The following is a 22,444-nucleotide window of genomic DNA, read 5'->3' on the forward strand; positions in this document are numbered from 1 at the left end:
CGCCCGGTTCGCAGCCGCGCATCCCGACTGCTTTGGCCGAAGGACGAGCCAACCAGGCGCGGCTGGCGGGGGGGGGGGGGGGGGGAGGGCGCCGACGGGAATTGAAGTCCAGCTGCTGGCCCCGCCTCCTCGCTGTTGACTCTCCTCGTGGATTGGCGGCGCTTTGGACAAAGCTCATTGGACAGTCATCCCTAAGCGGCCCAGGATTGGCGCGCAGGGGTGGGGGCTCGCGCGCGTTTGGATCCCGGCAACGCCCGTCACGGGTTGAGGGCTGCGTGCGGAAGCCCTCGGCTCAGCGGCTCGGATTGGCCCTCGGGAGCCGCCCGCCTTCTCCTTGGTGGGCGGGGCCGCCTCTGCCGCCCCGCGTCCAGTCCCGAGAAGCCGGAAGCGAAGACGCGGCCGTTCGGGATGCGGGTGACGGTCGACTTCGAGGAATGCCTGAAGGACTCGCCCCGCTTCCGGTAGGCGCCTCCCCTTCCCGGGCCGCGGCTGGCTTGGCGCCGCCGCCGCCGCTCACGCTTCCTCCGGAGAGGGGGAGCCCCGTCCAGTGCCGCGCCGAGGCTGCAGGAGGAGCTGGGGGAGGCCACTGGGGGGCTCCGGCGGGGCCTCCCGGGGCGAGGCAGGCGCTTCCTCCCGCTCCGGGGCGCGACTAGAGGACCCTCGGCGTCCCCCGGTTCCTCAGCTGCACGGCACGGGCCTCGGACGCCGATTGCCCCGCTTGCTTCCGTGGGAGACATCGCTGCTTCGGAGTCGCCCCGGCTGGGATCCAAAGCGAGCAAAGGGTCAGCCGCACCGACGTCCAGGCCGAGCGCCGGTCGCCTCGGCCCGCCCCCGCAATTGGGCCCCTCCTAAGGGGGGGAGGAGGCCCGAGACCCTCCCCCCCCCACCGCCGAAGCTTCTGCTTGGGGTGCCTTTTTCAGCCGGCCAAAGGGTCCCCTCGGGCCAGCAGGGCCTCTTTCTTCCCAGCCCCCGGTTTCAGCGTTTAACGGGAGGCCAGAACTCGGCGTGCGCTTCTTGTGAAGGGGGGGGGGGGCGTTGGTGGCATCCAAGCCACGGAGGGAGCGTGTCTGGCCATCTCCAGGACTGGCCTGGGCTCCCACAGTGGCTTCCATCTGCTTAGAAAGAAAGCTCCGACTCCCTTCTACAAGTCTCTTCGGTAGGTAATAATTGGGAATTTCAGGAAGACGACACCAATGGATCCCTTTGAAATCTCCTGTTTCCTCTTGCAGGGCTGCCCTAGAAGATGTGGAAGGAGACGTCACTGAGCTGGAGCTGAAGCTGGACAAGGTGAGCCCTCAGGGGCCCCTCCTGGAAGGTCTCCTCAGGATACTCTGGGACCGGGAGTGGGGGGGGGAGGAGATGGTCCCTTGCCCACTGGAGGCATCTGGAGGCTCTGCCCACCATGACTCTCTTTTTTTAATTCTGGGCCTTAAAGCCTCCGTATTCAAAGGAAAGTGCTGGGCTCAACCCCTCCTCCCTTTGGCAGACATCGGTTGCGTGTTTTCTTCTTTGAATCCTCTTTTGGAAAGAAAGAAAGATAGACGGGAACCCCTTTCTGGCAAGTTGTATGCTGGTAGTAGTACCAGTACTCTGCTTACGGTCAGAGGGCAGAACCTTCCATAGCTCACTTAGGATGTGGCACCCTCACATCCTATTCTTGACATATCCTCAAAGTTTGCCTTCTCGTTGCTGTTCAACCTGGAGCGCCATTTGTGGGGAGTATTTGCAAACAAAGATCTTTGTCCATAAAATTGGTGCCCGTCCAGTTAAATAACGGATAGAAGGTGCTTGGTTTATTGATGACCATAAATGTAGTTCCATTGGACCATCTCTTTGGTACTTACAGTAAAAGCAGCAGTTCACACAAACGTAACTGAACTCACGGGAGGCCCAGGCTTGAGTGGCAGCCCCTCCAAAGAATTCTCATTTCCAAATCTAACCCTTTCCTTGAATTCCTCCATATGTGGGGGACCCTCTCAGTTGGCACATTCTCAGCGGACAGATTACACATGGGCCGGGCAATGCCAAAGACGGCCAGGTTCCAATCCACGTAGGGCTTCCTAGGTGATTCATTCTACCTTCCATTGCACAAGTGGTGAGTGTGACAGGAATAAGTGTGATCTACGAACACACAGGAGGCCCTTTCAGTTGGGCCCGTTCAAGGGTGTCCTGGGGATCAGTGGCTATTAGCCTTGCAGCACAACTGCTTCTGAAAGCTGCCAGCTGGGAAGCTAGTGTGGGCCTCCTTGGGCAAGTACTGATAACCCTGCTGGACTAGGTGGGTCAAGGGGCTGATCCAGCAAGGCTCTGCCTATTCTCCCGCTCTTAAGCACGGCCTTCAAGGGCAGCCTTGTGTGGCGTGTGTTACGGTGCTCCAATCAAAGGGGGGCAGCGTAAATGACTGGAGGGAGGAGTTCCCTATTCCAGGAAGGTTGCCACAACCGGCTGCAGCCAGGCAAAGGCCTCCTGACCACAATTTCCACCCTGCTAGCCGTGCAGGATCCGCAAGTGGAAAGCCCGGCTTTCACCCGGGACACAGCCTCCCTGAGGACCAACACAGGAACCACCTCAGGATCGGTCAGCCTGTGGATTACTATCCACTCTGCTCCACTTGGTTTTAGCCCGAGCCTGTGAGCAGCTGCCCAAGACTTCTGCGCTTCCAGGGTGGTGCAGGGTGGAGACACTGAGTAACTGAGCTTCTGGTCTCCCGCATGTTGATGATGCCTCCCTCCGGCTTGTGAGATGTGCTCTCCAGCAGCCGCTCTGCCCCTTGGAGCCACTGCCCTCCTGTGTGTAGGAGAAAGAGGTGTGAGGACCCCAGGGGTGGAGGAGTTGCAGCCTTGGCCGAGGCTCTGGAGGGGAGCCCTGGGCCTGAACGGAGGCCACCGTAGTAAGCCCTGGCCTGCTGGCCTCCAGCCTTGTCCTTTCGTACTGAGCTCTCTCTTTTCTGTTCTAGTCTATGTCTCCCCCGTCCCCCCCAGGATTGGAGGCAAATGCAGACAGACAGACAGGCTTCCCCTATGGCCCATGGAAAGGCAGCCTCCAAGGGAGTTTCTCCCCACTGCTGCTTTCTGTGCAGCTGGCAAGTCTCGGAGAAGCCGTCCTTTCCCTCGGTGGTGGCCCGGCTTTTACGTCCCACCACCTTAACCTGACAAGAAGTAAGCCACCCGGCAGCGGTGCCAGTCGGGCTTCCAAAAGGTCCCCCCTTAAACTCTAGGAAGCCTAGAAGGGACTGGTGAGAGTTCTGCCCTGCTTTGGCGCCTGAAATACGCTGTCTGGAGAGAGGGGGGCGCATTCGGAAATGCCGGCCGCTTGTTCCTTCATTCTGGCCCCAGGAGTCGGTCCAGGGAAGCTTTGCTGTAAACCTGTCAAAGAGAACCAGGCCCAGGACAGAGCCTGAGACGCTGCGGGTGCCTCCTTCGCCGCAGATCCTTATAGACTGCCCTCGGGTGGGAGGCTGTTGGCTGGTGGCAAATCCATCCGGGGTGAAATCGCCCATCCCACTTTGCTCCGTTTCATCTGGGAGGCAGCCATGCCTGCCTCCCCTTGCTGGAGTCTCTCTCTAGGCTGCCCCTTCAGGTGCTGAGCTGCCCTGTACGGTTTCCAAGAGGATATCGGGTCCCGCACGCTCTGGAGGAGGAGCTCTAGAGCGCCAATTATGGCCAGATACCCTCCGTGTTTGTCTGGCGTCTACACAGAATGGCGGAAACTCTGGCAGGCCTTTCCTGCCCTGATTTATAGGGAGCTAATTGGGACATCCTCTCCTCCATTGGAAGGGCTTGGGGCCTGGGCCAAGTTGCTGCTTGTTGTCCCCCGACTGGCTCGGCCCCTGGCTTCTTCCTGTCTCCCCTCCCTGTCGTTCCTCCCCCGGCATGGAGGGTTTGTGGCCGAATTGCGGTCCTTCAGGAATAAGTGAATTGCGTTGTCCTACAATGAGACTCTGAACCGCTACCCAGAAGTCAATCAGCCCCCCCGGTCCCCTTCATTCAACTCGGGGGCTGTCCTGGACTCTGGGAGCTGCTGGTTGACTGGGGGCCTCTCCTGGGCCGCTTCTGCTGGGGGGAAGAGGGGGAGGGAGACTGTGGTGACCACGACAGGCAGGGTCACAGCCCCCAGCAGCTGCTGGAGCATCTTGTGGTTATCCAGTACAACAAACGTATGTAGTCAGTCTAAATATTAAAAAGGGTTGTAAACAATAAGCCTGCATTGTTTTTAAAAATAAATCCTCCAGATGTTGGACAGAGACATCATTGGACTTTAAAACCCACAAAAGGAGGAACAGGGATGGTGGGGCGTAAAGGGATCTTCCAGGACTGACAGAGAGAAATATGCCAAATCAGGCTTCCTTGAAAGGGGGGGGGGGGGCGCACACAGGAATCCCCAGATTGGCTGGCTGCCTCTGAAGGGGTGAGGGGCAAGGAGCATTCACTGGGTGCCCTCAGGCTGAGAGATGATGGGTCACAGCTGGACCGGATCTGAGACATTTGGGGGGGGGGAGTGAGCTTCTCTCTTTCTTTCTCTCTCCCTCCCTCCCTCCCTCCCTCCCTCCCTCCCTCCCTCTCTCTCTCTCTCTCTCTCTCTCTCTGCCTGCAGCTCTCTCGCAAATGAAGCTTAGTTGGGCCCCGGCTTCCCCTTTGTGGCAGATGGATGAGTCACTGTGGCCCCATAAGAAAGAAGTGGCAGAAAAGGAGAAGTTCTCCTTTGAAAACGGCATGGGAGCCCAGAATGAAGGAAAAGGCCAGGCTCAGCCCTTGCGGGGGGGGGGGAGCCCCCTGGGGTCTTCAGTCGTCTCTCTCTGAGTTGAGCTTGGCTTTCCAGGGTGGAGCCCAGGGATGCCCTGCTTGGGATTTTGCCAGCAGGAGAGCTGAGTGAGCCTCTTGACTTACTTGACTTAAGTCTTTAGCGTCGGTACGGCATCGCCAATCCCTTCGCTGTAGAGTCGCATGCATCCCGAATCAACGGGGTCCATGATTCTAGGCTGAGTACTACTTGAGCTTGCCGGGCCCAAGAGTCGACAGAGCCCCTTCTGTTGGAAACTGAGTGAGCCTCCCCAGAGGGAGAGCACAGGGGAAGGGCAAGAGCAGGGAGTGACCCAGGCCTCCTTGCTGGGGGAGGGCTGCCCTGCTCAGGCCTAGCGTCGCCCGGGGCCCTCGGGGCAGGGCCTGTGAGGGTCTCCTCTTTCCTTCCAGCTGGTGAAGCTCTGCATTGCCATGATTGACACTGGGAAGGCCTTCTGTCTGGCAAACAAGCAGTTCATCCACGGCCTCCGGGATCTGGCCCATTACTCCAGCAAGGATGACCTGGTGGAGGTAAGGGCCAGGCGCTGAGCCCGGGAGGGGGTACAGCTGAGCTCCCGGGTGGCCAGCTTAGGCCAGCCTCTCCTTGGCCCCTGGGACTCTCGGGCAAGGGGCTGCTGCTGCTGCTGCCTCCGTCCCTCAGTGTCGCTGGGGGCCGGGCGTCCTGGCTGCCGGTGCAGCTGGGGGGGTGGGGGCGTGGAGGGGGGGGGGCTCCTCGGGTTTTGAGAAGGAAACGCTGTCCCTGCTCGGCTGGGGGCTGCTTTTCATCCCTCCTATCCCCCCCTTCTAGGGCAGCTTGACAAAGTTCTCCGACAGCCTCCAGGAGATGATCAATTACCACACGGTAAGTTTTGGAAGCAGCTTCATGGAGGGAGGGCCTCTTCGTGGGCCTTGAAACCCAACTGACCAGTAAGTGGTTGCCTGTATAGCCGCCCCCAGATGCCCTCCGTGGGCCCTTCTGTGCCTTTTGTTAAGTGAGCTCCCATGAGCTCCCCTTCCCCTGATTGGCTGACGGCATCTTGAGCCTCTTCCACATCCCTGGTGGGTCCAGGGAGAGTCACGTTAGCTGAGCTGGCTGCCCTTCTCTCTCTCTCTCTCTCTGGCAAACGCCCCCACGGGGTGCTCTGCTTTCAGGAGTCTCCGCTGACCTTCGGGGTTTCAGGCTTGTGCTTGGGGGAGGAGTAACCTTGGGGCCTGAGGTGGCCCCCCCACCCCACCCCAGCCAGGAGGAGATGGCTCTAGAGGGGCCGATTTCAACATGTTGTATCCCGTATGTTGGACTCGGTTGATTATTGCCCTGCCGTCCGCTTAGAGTCCGCTCAAGTGAAAGTGGTGTAAAAGCCAAATAAATAAAGAGACGTTGCAACGCATGACAGCAACAACAATATTAGAGAAAGGTGAATTATAGTTCTGTGGTTGCGTAGGCTTTTATTTCATTGGACGGCTGCCCACACGGGGAGTCAAAGAAACTTCTGCCTAAGACGAGGGGATGAAAATTTGCTTTGTGGAAGACGCTTCGCTCGGCCTGAGCTTTTGAGCCGCACATTTTCCCCTTTCAGATCCTGTTTGACCAGACCCAAAGGTCCATCAAGGCACAACTCCAGATGTTCGTTAAAGAGTAAGTTACCTTCCATGGATCCCAAAGACTGATACGTGATGGGAGTCTGGCCCCCAAGGGGGAGGGTCCCTCGCCATGGGCCAGAAGAAGGCTGGAAGTGCAGATGGTACCCCCCCCCCCCCGGAAACAAACATTGTTCGGAACTGGGGGGGTGAGTGGGGGGGCAGTTGAGTTTGGCCTTACCTCCCTGAGATTCGGATGCAGGCAGCTGCTCAGCAGGTGTAGCCCTTCTGGCTTGGGGAGAAGCGGGCCTTCTTCCATCCCCAGGGACGGCAGGCTCCGCTTTGGCTGGGCTGAGGCCAGGGGAGATGGTGTGCCCAGAGGGGGGAGCGCAGGGCAGACACTCAAAAGTGCCGAGGATCCACAAATGCGTGTGGCGGCAAGGCCAGAAGCCGCCCGGCTCCTTTGGCCTTCGACGGGGACCCTTTTGTGCCGGCTTTGGCCTGGCCAGGAGTCTTCCAAGTCATCCTGGGGCTGGGGGTGGGGGTGGGGTTTCTGGGGTGGGAGGCAGTTTGCTCTCCCTCCCTCCCTCCCTCCCTCCCTGGGGAAACTCCTGTGCTCGTGCCGAGCTTCTTGGGGGGAAAGAAGTGGGTCCCCCTTGAATCCCACTCAGGGAGAGGCTCTGCGGTGGGAGGAGCTGGAGGGGGAAGAGCCGTTTCTCTCCTCCTTCCACGCACTAGAGACATCCGGAAGTTCAAAGACACCAAGAAGCAGTTTGAGAAAGTGAGCGAGGAGAAGGAGAACGCGCTGGCCAAAAACGCCCAGGCCCCCAGGAACAAGCAGCACGAGGTCGAGGAGGCCACCAACATCCTCACCGCCACCCGGAAATGCTTCCGGCACATCGCCCTGGACTACGTGCTGCAGGTGAGCCTGGCCGGGGCCCTCTTCCCCAGGGGCCGCTGGGGAGCCTGGGTGTCCAGGGGCTGGTAACAGAAGAAGGAAGGCCTGGCCCCTTCCCTTCCTCGCCTGCCTTCCTTCCTGCTGAGCTTCCCTGGGGGGCAAGAGAGAACTGTTCCCAGCCCCCCCACCCCCTCCCAGCAGTGGCTGCCTGACCTCCGCCATGGGGGGGGGGGCTTTGCGCTCCCTCCTTCCTTCACTCAGTGAAGCAGACGGGGTTTCTTCTCTCCCAGATCAACGTCCTCCAATCAAAGAGGAGATCGGAGATCCTAAAATCGGTAGGTGGCCATTCCTGCGCAGAGGAAAGCCCTGGCAGTCCTTGGCTTACGACCGCTCTCTTAGTGACAGGGATACTGCAGGCCTCCCCACTTATCACCCAGTTCTGGAGTTCTGACCGACACACACGCGCGCGCACGCACGCACACACACACACACACACACACACACCCCACATCCTGTGAGCACGTTCATGGTTTTCAGTGTCCCACAATCGCTTGACTGCAGTTTACGGTGGTTTTGCCTCCTTGATTTGTGTCATGACAGCGGTGGCCCACTTAATAACTGCCATAAAAAAGGGTCATAAAGTCGGGTGGGTCGCCTGATTTACGACCACGATGGACAGGAGGGCAGCCCGTAGGCACTCCCATGCGCTCAGAGTGGGGCTCAGTGAAGGCGGAGGCGGCCTTGGGCCCCACAGGGGCCCTCTGGGGCCAAGACTCTGCCCTCCTCGGCTAAGGAAATCCAGAGAGCTTAAGGTCAGGAATGATTTAAACTGTTCAAAGTTGGCCTGGCAAGAAGAAGCTAAGATCAAAGTAGAGATGTTATTAACCACTTTTTTTAAATTTATTTTTCTCTCAATATACTTTAGACCGTGTTTGTTAAAGATCTATACCCTGTACGGGCTCTGGGAAGTCGGGGGGGGGGGGAGGGAGGTGGGGTGTTGGGGGAGAGGGTGGGGGGGGAGGGATATATACTAGGTTAGATACGATGTGTTAGATCTCAATGTAATGTGGCTTCACAGGTACACTGTTTTTCTTTCATTTCTCTGTAAAAACAGGACAAGTTAAGTACATTGACATATAGTGGAAATACAGATGGGTAGAAAGGGACGGGGGAGAGGATGGGAGGGAGGGTGAGGAGGAAGGGAGGGAGTGGATCGGGAGAGAGGAGGGGTAGAGGGGGAGGGGAAGTAGGGTAGAGGGGGATGATGGAGGGAAGATAGAAAGTTGGAGGGGGGTGGAAGAAAGAGGTGTATGGAGAGTGGAAGAGGTATATTGGGTTTCTATTTTTGGGGGGTATTGTTGACAAGAGGAATTGCTGCGATTATTGTTTAATGTCGTATGGCTCCAGCTATGCATAGTATATATATATATGTGAGTGTATGAAAATGAAAAAATGGAAAATAAAAACCTTTTTCAAGCTAAAAAAAATAATGAAGACACATGTTTACTTATAGAAAATAGATGGAAACAATAAATTTGAATTATTATTTTTTTAAAAATAAAGACTGTGCCCTCCTCTCCCGCCCCCTGCAGATGCTGTCCTTCATGTGTGCCCACCTGGCCTTCTTCCACCAAGGCTACGACCTCTTCAGCGAACTGGGGCCCTTCATGAAGGACCTGGGCGCTCAGGTAACGAGCGGGGGAGGGGGCTGCTCCAGGGAAGGAGAGGCCGGGGGGGGAGGGGGCCTCCGAGGGGCCTTGGGGGAGACCCGCCCCGAGGGGGACGGAGAGCGGCTCCCGTTCCTTGCGCCCAAGGCAGCTGGAGGCCGAGAGGGGCCCCGTGGAGCATCCTTTGGTGGGCCTTGAACCCTCAGCTGCTGCTGGGGAGCAGCTTCACCCTCTCCCTCCTGCCCCACAGAGAAAGCCCAGCGTGGCGGCTGCTGCTGAGGCTGCGAATGAGTCATCCTTTCCCCCAGCCTGAAGCGATGCGCCAGTCCAGCCGCATGTGCTTGGCACTCCAGGGCTCCGTGGACTCCGCCCCCCCTTCCCCCCCCCCCCCCCCCCGAGAGAGGGAGACAGAGGCAGGGAGCGAGGCGGCTTGAGGCTGGGCCTCGCCTGCCCAGGTAGAAGACCCAGGGGAGGGCAGCTCCCCTCGGCCGCAGGCGCATGAAGTGGACCCCGTGTCTGAGGCTCCCCTCCTTGTCCTCCCCCCAGCTGGACCATCTGGCTCTGGACACGGCCAGGGAGAAGAAGGAGATGGAGCAGAAGCATTCCACCATTCAGCAGAAGGTACCTACAGAGGGAGGGCCAGCCGAGAGCGCCTGCCCCCCCCCCCCCGCACGCCTGGGCTCTTGCGGGTCAAGGGCCAGCCGCCCCCAGGGCCCCCCCTGCCTGTGGGAGACCCACGGAAGAGCAGCCTTGGCTGGGAAACAAACCCTGCCGCCCCCCCCTGCCTTTGGCAGCAACCACAGAGCAAAGCCTCCGTCTCGCCCGGCCCGAGGCGGCTCCCGCTGTGGCTGGTGGCGTTGGGGTGGCCGCTGGGTGGAGGAAAGGGGAACTTTGCTCCCTCCACTGCCTGCGCTGGCCAGGCAAAGCCAATCGCCCAGGTTACCTGCCCCAAGGCTGCCCCCCTGGCACTGGGCACCGTTGCCCTTTGGAGCCCGAATACCCCTTTAGAGATGCCAGGCAAATCTCACCTGTTCAAAAGGTGTTCAGAAGGGGGCGAGCCCAGGGGAAACAGCAGTGAGCCAGAGGCTCCCGGGCGCCTGGCCCTCTCCTTGGCCCGGAGGCTTCCCTGCCCTTTCTCGAAGCTGCTGCAGGGAGCCCCGCGAAAGACCTGGGGGGCCCCAGCATTTGTCCCACCTCCCTCCCTGCCACGTGGGGCTGACAGGAGGCCTCTCTCTGTGCCAGGACTTCTCCAGCGACGAGATGAAGCTGGAGTACAACGTTGATGCGGTGAGCGGCATTGTCATGGAGGGCTACCTCTTCAAGCGAGCCAGTAACGCTTTCAAGACCTGGAACAGGTGAGGCTGTTCCCCGAGGGAGCTGGGAGGACGGGCGCCCTCGTGGGGGGCCTCCTGACTCATTGAGCATGCGCCCCCTCCTCTCCAGGACCCAGGGGATCTTCCTCATCCTGCATGGGAGGCTTGCGGGCCAGCTGCCCCCGCCTCTCGGGGCCCTGTGGCTTCGGGGTGTCCCCGTTTGCGTCCTTGTCAGGCCCAAACATCAAGAATGGACGACAGGAGGAGCTCCTTCAGAGCAGGTGGTTGCTCGTTGCTTGCCCACAGCCAGGAATAGCAATAGCAGTTAGGCTTATCTACCGCTTCATGGGGCTTTCAGCCCTCTCAGAGTCAGCATATCGCCCCCAACAACAATCCGGCTCCTCATTTCACCCACCTCGGAAGGATGGAAGGATGAGTCAACCCTGAGCCGGTGAGATTTGAACAGCCAAACTGCAGATAGCAGTCAGCTGAAGTGGCCTGCAGTGCTGCACCCTAACCACTGCGCCACCTCGGCCTTGCAGACTAAAGCACATATGTGCATAACAATTAGCTCCACCCTGTGAACTGCCAGGGAGGGCCCCCCTTTGCCCTCTTCCTGCCCCCCAGAGATTCTAGCCGCCTCTGCCTCTCATCTCCCGGAGAAAGAGCCGGTGAGTGGAGGGGTTACTGTTTGGGGAGTTTATGGGATTTTCAGAGCGCCTTGTTTTCAAGCAAAGATATTCTTAAAGTTCTCTGTTTCACTTTGTGACGATGGAGGGTGGCCGTACCATGTGGAGAAGAGCTTGGGGGGCTGGGGAGGGGGCGCTGGGCCGGTTACCCAGCGCCCTCCATCTCTCCCTGCCTCGCTCTGAGAGAGGGCAGGAGGCCCTCGTCTGCCTGGGCAAGCAAGGAGGGGGGGTGACCGGGAGGGAGGGGGGGGTCTTGCTCTGGGTTGGGCAGAGGGGCTTCTCTCCCCTGTCCCCACCGTGGGCATCTTCCTGGGAAGGAAAGGAGGGAGCCCCTCAGGGGGAAAAGGTCGAGGCAGTTCTCGCGGAACCAGAGCAGCTGCTGGAGGGGGCCGGGAGGGGGAATGTGGGTGGGGGGCTGTGGCTGGCATGACGATGGGGCTCCCTGGACCAAAGGGACGGGCGCTTTCTAAGGGCTGCTCTGAGGTGGCTTCTAAAGGCAAAGCTCCAGGATTGCGTGGGTGGAGCCCTTGGAGTGCTTTGCCCACTGGGGTGAGTTGGGGGGGGGGGCAGCCTCCTTTCCAAGCTCAGCCCCGGGAGGGATCCTGGCAGCCACACGGGAGGAAGGGGCCCCTGTCCCCAGTGCCGCTTTGTAAATGGCGTCCAGTTTTGGTCGCCAGGATGTAAGAAAGATGCTGAGACTCTGGAAAAGAGCGCAGAGAAGAGCAAGGAGGACGCTGGGGGGCTAAAAGATCCCAAGAACGGTTGCAGGAAATGGGTCTGCCTGGTCTAAAAGGAGGACCAGGGCTGGGATGAGAGCGGCCTTCCGGTATCTGAGGGGTAGCCCCAAAGGTGTGGGGGGGGTCCACCCATTCCCCAAAGCCCCCGAGGGCAGGATAAGGAACAACGGGTGGAAACCAATGAAGGAGAGAAGAATCGGCCGGTGGGGGCTCCATCATTGGAGGCTTTTAAGCAGAGGCTGGACAGCCACCTGCCCCGCTTCCTGCAGTGGCCCAGTGGTGAGAATGCAGTACTGCAGGCTACTTCTGCTGCCTGCAATTTGCCAGTTCAAATCCCACCAGGCTCAAGGTTGACTCAGCCTTCCGTCCTTCGGAGGTGGGTCAAATGAGGAGCCCGATTGTTGGGGGAGACATGCTGACTCTGCAGGCCTCTTAGAGGGGGCTGTGGAAGCCCCGTGAAGGGGGATATAGAGCTATTGGGCAGAAGACCCCCACGGTCCCTTCCAACTCTCTTGTTCTGTATTCTCCTGAGCACAGGCAGGTGAAGCAGTTTGAGGTCCCCTTGTGCTCACGGCCACTGGAGGTGCCAGCTCTCTCTCTCTCCCTCCCTCCCTCCCTCTCTCTCTCTCTCTCTCCAGGTCTTTTGCAGGGCGCATCGATGGGGCTGAGCGGCTTGGGAAGGGGCTGCAGCAGCTGCCCCCTCTTGCCAGGCCGTTTGGGGCTGAGGGGTGGGTGGGGAGAGAGGGGGCCGTGCCCAAGCACTGAGCCACTTAGGTGGGCTGTCTTCTTCCCCCCCCCCCTCCCAGCTCTGCTCCGTTGCCTCCGTTGCCTCGGCTTCTTTTCTGCCTGGTTCTTTTGACTTTGGTTTCTCCTGCTTCTGTTCTGACCCTCCCTCATTTTCTCCACCTGACAGGAAACCCCCCGGTGGCATCAGGTACCTCTCGGCTTCTGCCCCCTTGGCGCCTCCTCCCTAGTTCTGTGCAAGCATGCCGGCCGGCCGTGGCTCTGAGCCCGGCCTGCCCCCTCCTCGCTCGGCCTTTCCCCAGGCCCAGAAGTGCCTCCTCCTCCTCCTCCTCGGCTGGGGTGGGGTGGGGGGTGCAGGAGCAGCTTCCCCAAGGGGAGGGGGGCAGGAGGGTCGGGGGTTGCCTGCTGCCCACTTCCCTTAACAGGCGAGGCTGCCCCTCCCTGCCTTCTAACTCTGCGGATGCCCTGGTGGCTCCAGGGGCATTAACCTCCCCCGCCCCCTAAGAGCTTCCTCAGTTTCCCTTTCAGCTTCTGCCTTTTAGACGGTGTTTTAATGATAATAATATTAATAATTGTTTGAATACCTTTATTGCTTTTAGCTTTGTTGTCTGCCCCCCCCGTCTTTTCTTTTTGAGGTGGGGGGGCACATAAATATGACAAGTAAATAAATATATAACGGGGGGGGACATTGGAGGAGAGAGGGGCTGTCCAGGTTCGGGGGGGGGTCAAGGGGGGCTTGGCCCTTCCTTCCGCCCTGTGGCTCCTGAGGATGGGCAGGGAGTCCTCCCCTTCCAAGCTGAATCCAAATGGCAGCTGTTGCCCCCCCCCCCATTCCATCCCCCAGCTAGTGAGGCCTTCTGAGCCACTTTTCCCTGCCTTCCCCCTCTCCCCCAGGGGGGTGGTAGTAGTAGCCCCTTCCCCATTCTTTCTGCTCTCTGCCTGCCGGTTCTGTGGCTTCCCCTGGTCCCACTTGTGCCGGTTCTTCCTCTGCCGTTTCCCTCTTCTTGCCCCCCCCCCCTCTGCCCTCTCGAAAGGCAGCAAGAGCCCCCGCTGGGCTGGGATTGAATTCCTGGGAGGGCAGCCCTGGATGGAGGGGGCTCTCGGCTTGCGTGGTGGCCTCTCCCACTGGATGGATGCCAGATTGCCCACCCAAGATGAAGCCTGTGGGGTTGAAGCCCCCGCTTGCCCTCCTTAGGTGGGAGAGAGAGCTCAGTGCCCAGCGTTTGCCAGTCATTGCAACACGAGGGTCTCTGGGCCCCCCACCCATCCCTGCCCTGGCTAATCCAGCGGCCTGGGACTTCATCCCAGCAGGGCAGCATCTGCCTGCAACGGTGGAAAGCAGTGGCCGCAGAGTGCCAGCTGAGACTGGCATGGTTGCCAGCCGAGTAGCTGCTTCTGAGGAAGGACTCATCCGGTTGGCGCAGGGCCGGCAGGGGCGAGACCCCTATGGCTCAGTCTGCATTGGGGGAGGGAGCTCATCAGCACTTGTCCCGGGGGGGGGGGAGCATCCAGAAAAGAATCCAAAGGGGTGCAGCTCCCCCCATTAGCCCTCCCTCCCCCTGTGCTCTTCCCCCCTTCCGTCCCCTGGGCCTCTTCCTGGAAGCTCCCTGGGGATGAAGCAGGGCCCGGAGATTTGCAGCAGCCACTTTCCCTTTGGGGCCGAAGTTAAGAGAACAGTGGCTCAAGAGGGGAATTCGGAGGCTCCGGGGGGGGGGGCAGCCCCTGAGCCCAACACCCTCCGTCCCTCCCTCCCTCCCTCCCTCCCTCGCTGTTGGAGCAGCACAGCAGGGCCCCCCCTTGGGCTGCTTTGGGCAGGCTTTTCTGTCACACACACACACACACACCCCACTTTCTGAAAGCCCCCCTGAGGCCTCCGGGGGCTGCGAGACCCCTGGCGTGAGTGGGGGGTCCCTGGGTGGATTCAGTCCCCGTCTCTGCGTGCCGAGGGCGATGCCGACTCTGCTGCCTTCCCTTGTGCAGGCGCTGGTTCTCCATCCAGAATAACCAGCTGGTCTACCAGAAGAAGTTCAGGGTGAGTCCCATGGAAATCGCTGGGGGAGGGGCTGCTGCTGGCATCCGCTTGGTCATTTTCAGTGATGAGGACCAAGTGAAGATGATTCTGGAGCGCTGGCCCCCTCTGGGCAAGGGTGGGGCTGGGGAGGCAGGCACCTATCCTGCAGGTGGCAAAGGCGAGTCTTGCCTGGCCCAGGAGGACACAGACGCCCTTGCCCCCAGCTGGGCATGGCTTGGCTTTGGACACCTGGGCCTCCGCTGGCCTTCCCCTCCTTGTGAAAGGTTCTCCGGGGATTCTGCTGCCCACCCGGGTCCCGAGGAAAAGCCCCCCCCCCCTCGCTCAGGGGGCTCTCCTCTTGGGGGAGGGGCTGCAGGCGGGGGGGGGGGGGCAGGCTGTGCAGAGAGCTCAGCTTTTGGACTCCCCCCCCCCCCCGTGTCCAGGATGCGCCCACCGTGGTGGTTGAAGACTTGCGTCTGTGCACTGTGAAGCCCTGCGAGGACCTGGAGAGGCGCTTCTGCTTCGAAGTGGTGTCCCCCACCAAGTGAGTGGGAGGGCTCGGGCGGGAGCTCCCCGGGGCCTCTCCCAAGGGAGGGAGGAGCAAGGGGGGGGGCCTTCCTCAGAGGCCTCTGGCCGGGGAGGATGGGAGATGGAGTCACCCGGCTGCCGGATTTCCCTGTGAATTGGAGAGGGGACTCCGTGAACAGCCAGGGGCTCCTCCACACATGGCTTGCTTGCTGAATTCACTTTTTGAAAGCACACATTGGCCACTTGCAAAAACCCCGTCCAGTTTTCCTTTAGCCGGGTCAGAGGACCTCAAACTCTGCAAGAAGCCCCCTCCCATCTGTCATCCCCCACAGTCTCTGGATATCAGTGTTTCGCTCCCCTCCCAAAAATGGGGGGAGGGGAGTTTTGACAGGCAGGAATCCCTTCCCATTTTATCTTAATGTCACCCCCAAATGCTAGGATTGTGTTGGGAAAATGCTTGGACTTCAGCGTGAATTGGGGGTCCGACTGATTGATTGGGGTGGGGGAGGAGGGGCTGCTAAAAGCCAGGCCCCCGGGAGGGCCCTTTCACCTGGCCGTGGCTCTCTCGCGCAGGAGCTGCATCCTGCAGGCCGATTCGGAGAAGCTGCGGCAAGCGTGGATCCAGGCTGTGCAGACCAGCATCGCCAGTGCCTACAGGGAGAAGGGGGAGGAGGCCGAGGTGGGTGTGTCCCCCCCCCAAGCCCGCCTTCCCCTGCCCCGGTCCCTCTGGAGGTCTTCAGTAGCCCCCTTAGCTACTGCCGCCGCCGCCCAGGGCTCATAAGCGGAGCGCTCTGCACCGGCTCTGGCCTGGGACGAGGCGAGTCCTTGGGGGCAGCTGGGAAGAGGGGCTGAGGAGGAGGAGGAGCAGCCCCAGCACCTTCCTGCTCCTTCTGCAGGTGGAGAGGAAGCGCCCCCCCTCCACGGGGAGCCCCGAGTCCGGCCAGGAGTCGAAAGAGAAGTCGCTGAAGGGGGAAGGCTCCCTGCAGAGGGTCCAGGCCATTGCTGGCAACGTGGTGTGCTGCGATTGTGGCCTGGCAGACCCCCGCTGGGCCAGCATCAACCTCGGCATCACACTGTGCATCGAGTGCTCGGGCATTCACAGGTGGGCAAGTGGGCAGTGGCCGTCGGGCTCCCCTCCTTCCCTGCCTCTCTCCTAATCCGGTGCCCTCCGCCTTCCCCGTAGGAGCCTGGGCGTCCATTTCTCCAAGGTCCGGTCCTTGACGCTGGATTCGTGGGAGCCGGAGCTTTTGAAGGTAACCTTCTCTGTGGGGAGAGCAGGGAGGACGGGCAGGGGTCCCGGGGGCTTGGTCGGGGGGTGGGGGGCTAAGGCCTGGCCCTCTGCCCAGACCACCCCTGGGCACCCCTTTCGGATTCTGCCAACAGGCCTTTGAAGGAGGGACAGCGGAGTCCGGGAGGCCTCGACCACCCCCACCCCGGCCTCAAGGGGCAGCGCAGAGGGTGGGGCTCTCTGAGGTTCTCTTGTGATTTTCCCACAGCTGATGTGCGAATTGGGAAACAGTGTCATAAACAGGGTGTACGAAGCGAACCGAGAAAAGATGGGAGCCAAGAAGCCCCAGCCTGGGAGCCAAAGGTACTTGGCAGCGCAGGGGGGTTCTTTTCAATCCATCACGGGGCCCCGTTCTGTGCTGCCCCCCCTTCATTCCCAAAAATAGTCATCTCTTGAGTCTGGCATGAGGAAGCAATGTTAGTTGTACGTCACCCAGAGTTGCTTTTGGCGAGATGGGCGACCTTGAGTACTAACGAAATCCTGGCTGTGCGAGTGGTTCCCCTCCCCAAGGACGGTTCCTCCCCTTGCAGAAGAGGCATCAGGCTGCCTGATTACGCGCCATCCCATTGGTTGACTCTGGAGCAGCAGCTCTAGATAGGTTTTTCTCTAGGGGAAACCGGCTCCTTCAGCGCACTCCCTGGTCCGCTCATGGCCGCTGTAAGCGAGTGCCCCCATCCTGCCCCTGGCGCTCCTCCTCCTCTTCCCCCCCCCCTTTCCTGGCAACTTTCCTTTCCTGGAGGGGTCCAAACTTGGCAACTGTGAGGCCTGTGGACTTCAGCTCCCAGAATTCTTTTTTTTTTTTCAACAATGATTTATTAATAAGATTTACAGGACTTTTTCCTCAATCCCAAATTAGTTAATTGCGTGCTAAGAAAATAAACATTAGACATCTAAGACAATCTAAGAAATATTAACATTTCTACTTGACAATCACCCAGAATGTACATTAGCATTTCTATGGCCTGGTTATTTATCCTAACTAGGGTTATTATTTCTCTATCATAGTAGATTTATGTTAATGGATAAACATTCAGTGGTAATTTAAAACAGTCTATAAGGTATTAAAATCTCTACTTAATAATCATCCAAAATTAACTAGCTTTTTTCTATCAATTGGCATTATTAACCAGTATCTTTCCAGTAACAAAATGGTCTTTCATCTCTCTCCAGTGTCAATTCTATGTCCAGAACCTTTCCAGGGTTTAAGACCTCTCTCCGCACATTGAAGCTTAAACGGTCTCTCATGTAGTTTTGTTGCCCTTGAGTTGTTATTAATGTAAGTTTAACTTTAGTTGTCAGGTTTGTTTCTGAATAGATTTGTCTTATTACCTCCATCTTTTTCGCTCTTTCTTTTTCTCCTACATCTTGGAGTTTTGGGTGGAACACCAAATTATCAAAGTTACTTTTCCAGCTTCCCTTCTTTCCACTTTCACTCACGTTTACTCCATTTATAAGTTCATCTGAGTTCTTATCTTTGTTTTCTGTATTTTCATTCACTTCCTTAATTTCTGGGGCTAAATAAAGAGAAAGAACAAGAGGAGGAATTTGGTACAATCTGCCACTCTAGCCTGTCACAGATTTTGAAGAATATATCTATTTTTATTTTAGATGAATGTTATTTTATGGTTTTCAAAGAAAAGGGGTTCTAAAGTTTTTCTTTCCTTTTCCAATTCTTGTCAAAATATTTTCCACACATCACTATTTGTGATCTTAGGTCTTTATCAGGTTTTAAAGAGACTTTCCAGACCCTTTTGTTGCACAGTCACAGTCAGTGTAGTCAGATAAGAGTGAACAAAGAAAATATTGTTACAACAGCAAAGGAAAAAAACCTTCAGACTTGGGCTTTCAAGTGGCAGATTCGATTCTTTTCAAACCTCTTTACTTAAGTATCTCCAATATAATATTGCAACAAGTAGAAGATGAAATTTATTGAAGTAAAAAGAGTTTTAATTTAAGCCAAAAATGTTAAAGTAGTAGAGGGAAATAGGGGGAAAAAAGGTCCCTTCACCTCAAGCGGAAAAAACAGGAGTGTTGCAATCACTGAATCCACAAAAGATTACAAGCAAGAGCAAAAAACTTTCTAAGGCAGTCCAATGGGGATTAAATACGCCGCTTTGTTCTTGCTTAGGGACTAATTTACCTTAAGAGTTTCTTAGGGCAATCTTCTAAAAGAAAAGAAAAAAAACCGCACCAGATGGAAACACTTTCATTTCTCTCTTCCTGGAGCCGTCTCCAACTATGTCAGTTGGGGGGGGGGCTGCCTGTTTGCCGCCGATTGGAAGCACTCCCCTTGGGTCGATCAGGGACTTTGCGATGTCCCTGCGACCAGCAAGGTCTTGTCTTCCCAATCACCGTCTCTTCGGGACGGGTTAGGTCCTGCCGGACCGTCCAGGGGCAAAAGTGTCATCGGCGGAACGGGGTATGGCCCTCAGGCGTTGGAAGTCAGATCATTTGAGCCATGTTTCCCAGCACGGGATGACCCTTTTTGGGATGGCGCATCCTTTGACACGTCCACTCCCACTTGTGCAACATTTCCTTGTTCCTCCTCCCCCCTCCCGCCCCCACACACACCTTCTTTTCACCTCAGTGCAGGGAAGGGCTGCTGGGAGTCTTTGTGAGGAGGGGGTCTTCAGTTTAGAAAGTGAGTCGTCCTGGTGCCAGCTTCCTCCCTGTGGGTGGTGGAGCCAAGATGCACATCCCACTGCCCCCTTCGTGGCTTCCGGGGCAAAAGGCAGGAAGCTCCACCCGGTCCCTGCAGTCGGCGTCTGGAGTGCCCAGAGGGGGGGAGGGGGGCTGGCTCGCGAGGGGCACCTGCACAGCGGAAGCTCACCTGGCCTATTTTCTGCATTCAGGCAGGAGAAGGAAGAGTACATTAGAGCCAAGTATGTGGACCGGCGGTTTGTGTCCCCCGCTGACCCAGGGGGGAAGCCGGCCCTGGCCCCCAGCCAAGAGGGGACGAAGCCAGGCAGCAGCCCTGAAAATGCAGCAGCCTCTTTGAAAGGTATCCGGGACGGTTCCCTCGCTCCCCCACCCCACTCTCGTAAATGGGGGGGGGGGGAGAGTGGGAAAATCCCCTCCTTGCAGCCCCGGGAAATGCTCCCACTGCGTGCTTTCCAAAGCCCCGGGAGGAGGAGACGCAGAGAAGGCCGCGGTGTTTGCGCCTACCGACTTTCCGTATTAACCAGCCAATCGTCTCCTCTTCCTCCTCCCTTCCCGGCCTCTGCCTCCAAGTGGGCTTCCATGTGCCCAGGGGCTGGTGTGGGGCAGCCGGGCAAGGCGAGGAGAGCCTCTCTCTTGTTTCAGTGAATTAGGTTTGCTCTTCTCCTCCTCTGGTTCCTCCGCCGAGTAGGAAGTCTGCTCTGGGTGCGCTGCTCTAGGGCGCTTCATCCCCCCCCCCCCCCCGGGCGACTGTTTTGGGCTTGTGACTGCCAGGGTCGGCATCGGCTCTGCCCTCTGCCTTCGGGAGAAAGAACCAGCCTTGAGGCCTCCCTGGGACCCCCCGCCAGGCTCTGGGGGTGGGCGAGCCAAGGCCGAGGGCCCAGCGCCTGCCAGTCTGCGAAGACGGGTGTCCCCCACCCGCGGCTGCTGCCACCGCTAAGGACCGCCTTTCCTTAAAACAGCCCCAAGCAGCGACCAGACCCCTCAGCCCGGCAGGGAGGAGAGCAGAGAGCGCTTGGCAGCCCTCGCCCCAGCCGACGTCTTGCACGAACCAGGTAGGAGCTCCTGCCGGGGGTGTTGGGTCGGGAGCCTTCCTTCCTTGGGTGGGATTCCCCCCCCCAAGGGCTTTCCCCAAGAGCATCAGCAGGAACATGGAAGGGGAGGGGGGAGGTGTTAAAGTGCCTGAAGTGAAAGGCTTTCGGTGGCCAGCAGCCGGTCCTGCTTCTGCCTGTGAGCCCCCCCTGCAGACGGCCTCTGGAGGGTGGCAAGGCAGGAAGTGCCTCTCCTCCTCCTCCTCCTCCTCCTCCAGGGGCAGAAAGCCGGGAGGGGGAGGCCGCCTCTGCTGCAGCTTCCCAGGAGGCCAGGCTGCGGGTCGCAGGGCTGCAGTTGTACCAGGCGGCCTACCAGAAGAGCCTTCCCCACATGGCCGAAGCCCTGGCCCAGGGCGCGGACGTCAACTGGAGCAACCGGCAGAAGAACGGCTTCACTCCACTGATCCAGGCGGTTCGTGGGGTGAGCTTTGCCTGCCTGCCCTGCCCACCTGGCAGCCTGATCCAAGCGCACAGGATTTGGGTGGCATCCTGGGGGAGGGAGGGCCGAGGGTCGCTTCGGACCAAGAGCTTAGGCTGGATGCCCCTCGTCTCCCCCTCAGGGCTCCCTGGTCACCTGTGAGTTCCTCCTCCAGAACGGGGCCAACGTCAACCTGAGAGACACCCAGGGCCGAGGGCCGCTGCACCATGCCACCATTTTGGGGCACACGGGGTAGGTCTTCCGGCCTGGGGGGTCCTGCCAGATTCCTCAGAGGGGTTTCTCTTGTAGGGGGAGGCTCTTTCCGGCAGGGAATTGACCGCTGGGCTGGTTCCCTTAACAGGCAGGTGTGCCTGTTCCTGAAAAGGGGGGCAAACCAGCACGCCAGGGACGAGGACGGGAAGGACCCCTTGACGGTCGCCATAGAAGCCGCCAACGCGGACATCGTGACCCTGTAAGGACGGAGCTTCCTGTCCTCCAGGGGGGACGAGGCTGGGGTCGCAGCACACGCCCTGAACTCGGCCCGGCCCGGCCCAGAGCGGCTCCTGCCCTTCCACCAGAAGGACTGGGAGAGGGGCTGGGCAGGGCTGGGTGGGCACCGTGCATGAGACCCTTGGGCGCTGCGGCCAGTGGAGGCGGCCTGAGCCTCTTTTTCCTTTCTCTGCAGGCTGCGCTTAGCCAGAATGAACGAGGAGATGCGGGAGTCGGAGGGCTTCTACGGCCAGCCAGGTCTGCCTGCCACAGCCCCACAGTACAGGAGGGGCCTTCGGGAGTTCCTCAGCAGGCAGCTAGGCCAGCCCCAGGGATTCCGGGGTTTGGGGGGGGGGCCTCCCGCTGTTGACAGCAAGGGTCTCCCTGATAAGCAGGAGATGCTCAGGGCTGCTTTCCCCCAAGTCCCCATGCCAATTTCTGCTTGACACAGAACTGGGGTGGGGGGGTCCAAGGAACCCTTTGAAAGAGCAGCTGTGTGTCCCCCCCCCCAAACTCTGTGCAGCTGCATCGCCTCTGTCGACTGTGGGGACGCCAGGTCTCGGTCATCAGCACGCCTGCACCCAGCTGCGTTTCCTCAGGTGGAATGGCATCACCTGGGCTGGGCTTGCCGTGATCCCTGCAGGGCAGAGCCTTAAGTGGGGGAGGGATGTCCCGGGAGGTGCGGGAATCCAAGCCTTCCCAATAGGGGAGACCGCCAGCCTGTGCCTGGTTAGGAGCCCCACCGTACCCACTGCCTGTGGGGGCCACTGTCCAGTTGCACGTCATGCTCTCCCTCCTCCTCCCCCCACATTGGCTGGGATTCTGCCCCTCTCCCCACCCTGGGGGCCACCTCGTGCTCCGGCCGTGGCGGCAGATGCTTAATCTCCAAGCGCCGCAGTTTGGGTGCCGCAGCGGCTGGAGATTGGTGACAAGCGCTGAGCAGCCTGGAGGCCCCTTGCAAGGGCCTGCAGAAACCTCCTTGGGGGCCTGGATAGGGAAGGGGGCTGGCTGGGAGCATGACGGGGCAGCTGAACAGACGGAGCCCCCAGGACAGGCTGGTGGGGGGGATAGTGAGGGGGTCTCTTCAGTAACGCCGCCCCTTCCCTTCTTTCGTAGGGGATGAAACCTATCAGGACATCTTCCGGGACTTCTCCCAAATGGCCTCCAATAACCCAGAGAAGCTGAAGCGCTTCCAGCCACCGGACACCCCGGAGCCCTGAAAGGCCCCAGAGCTGCAGCGAATGAGGCCTCCACCCCCCCACCCCCCCTGTACCCCCCCTCCCCCCTTTTTATACATAAATCTGCTTCAACCGCATCATCCGTGTGATTGTTCTGCGATGGGGCTGGGTGGAGGAGGAGGCTGGGAGCCCTGCCGGGGGGCTTCTCCCCAAAGACTGAGCAGCCGGGAGGGGGAGGAGTCTTCCTGTGCCAAAGGGCCCGCCTGGCGTCCCGGAGTGGGAAGGAGGGGCCCCCGGAGGGCCCTCCAGCAAAGAAGCCAGCGCTTCGTGGGGAAGCCTGTCCCCTGTCCAGTGGGTCCCTCCAAAGGCTCCTTCCTTG

General features: G+C 59.2%; 1 protein-coding gene across 2 annotated transcripts; it reads left to right on the forward strand.

The window, feature by feature from the left end:
* The first annotated feature begins 266 nt into the window (after positions 1-266).
* On the forward strand, positions 267-22,202 carry ACAP2 (ArfGAP with coiled-coil, ankyrin repeat and PH domains 2). Of its 2 annotated transcripts, XM_087724972.1 has the most exons (24): positions 267-461; positions 1,230-1,287; positions 5,190-5,309; positions 5,587-5,640; positions 6,356-6,414; positions 7,095-7,278; positions 7,545-7,589; positions 8,847-8,942; positions 9,468-9,542; positions 10,164-10,276; positions 12,574-12,594; positions 14,385-14,436; positions 14,859-14,959; positions 15,517-15,622; positions 15,840-16,045; positions 16,127-16,196; positions 16,440-16,534; positions 19,084-19,232; positions 19,852-19,944; positions 20,199-20,401; positions 20,541-20,650; positions 20,760-20,870; positions 21,084-21,145; positions 22,004-22,202. In XM_087724972.1, the coding sequence occupies exons 1-24, from the start codon at positions 409-411 to the stop codon at positions 22,105-22,107; spliced, it is 2,340 nt and encodes a 779-aa protein (XP_087581098.1). In that variant the 5' UTR covers positions 267-408; the 3' UTR covers positions 22,108-22,202. The 2 variants fall into 2 exon arrangements, with proteins under 2 accessions (XP_087581098.1, XP_087581099.1); XM_087724973.1 differs by lacking the exon at positions 12,574-12,594.
* The last annotated feature ends 242 nt before the right edge of the window (positions 22,203-22,444 follow it).

This window comes from Thamnophis sirtalis, unplaced genomic scaffold (genome assembly GCF_051295495.1).
Source record: "Thamnophis sirtalis isolate CommonGarterSnake01/CBP01778 unplaced genomic scaffold, rThaSir2_p1.2 scaffold_11, whole genome shotgun sequence".
Lineage (NCBI taxonomy): Eukaryota > Metazoa > Chordata > Lepidosauria > Squamata > Natricidae > Thamnophis > Thamnophis sirtalis.

Excerpts from the sequence above, each read along its gene's own strand:
- ACAP2 (XM_087724972.1), top strand. The coding sequence starts at position 409 with ATGCGGGTGACGGTCGACTTCGAGGAATGCCTGAAGGACTCGCCCCGC. Across the intron at positions 19,233-19,851 it reads TGCAGCAGCCTCTTTGAAAG|CCCCAAGCAGCGACCAGACC; the intron begins GTATCCGGGACG and ends TCCTTAAAACAG. Across the intron at positions 20,651-20,759 it reads ACCATTTTGGGGCACACGGG|GCAGGTGTGCCTGTTCCTGA; the intron begins GTAGGTCTTCCG and ends TTCCCTTAACAG.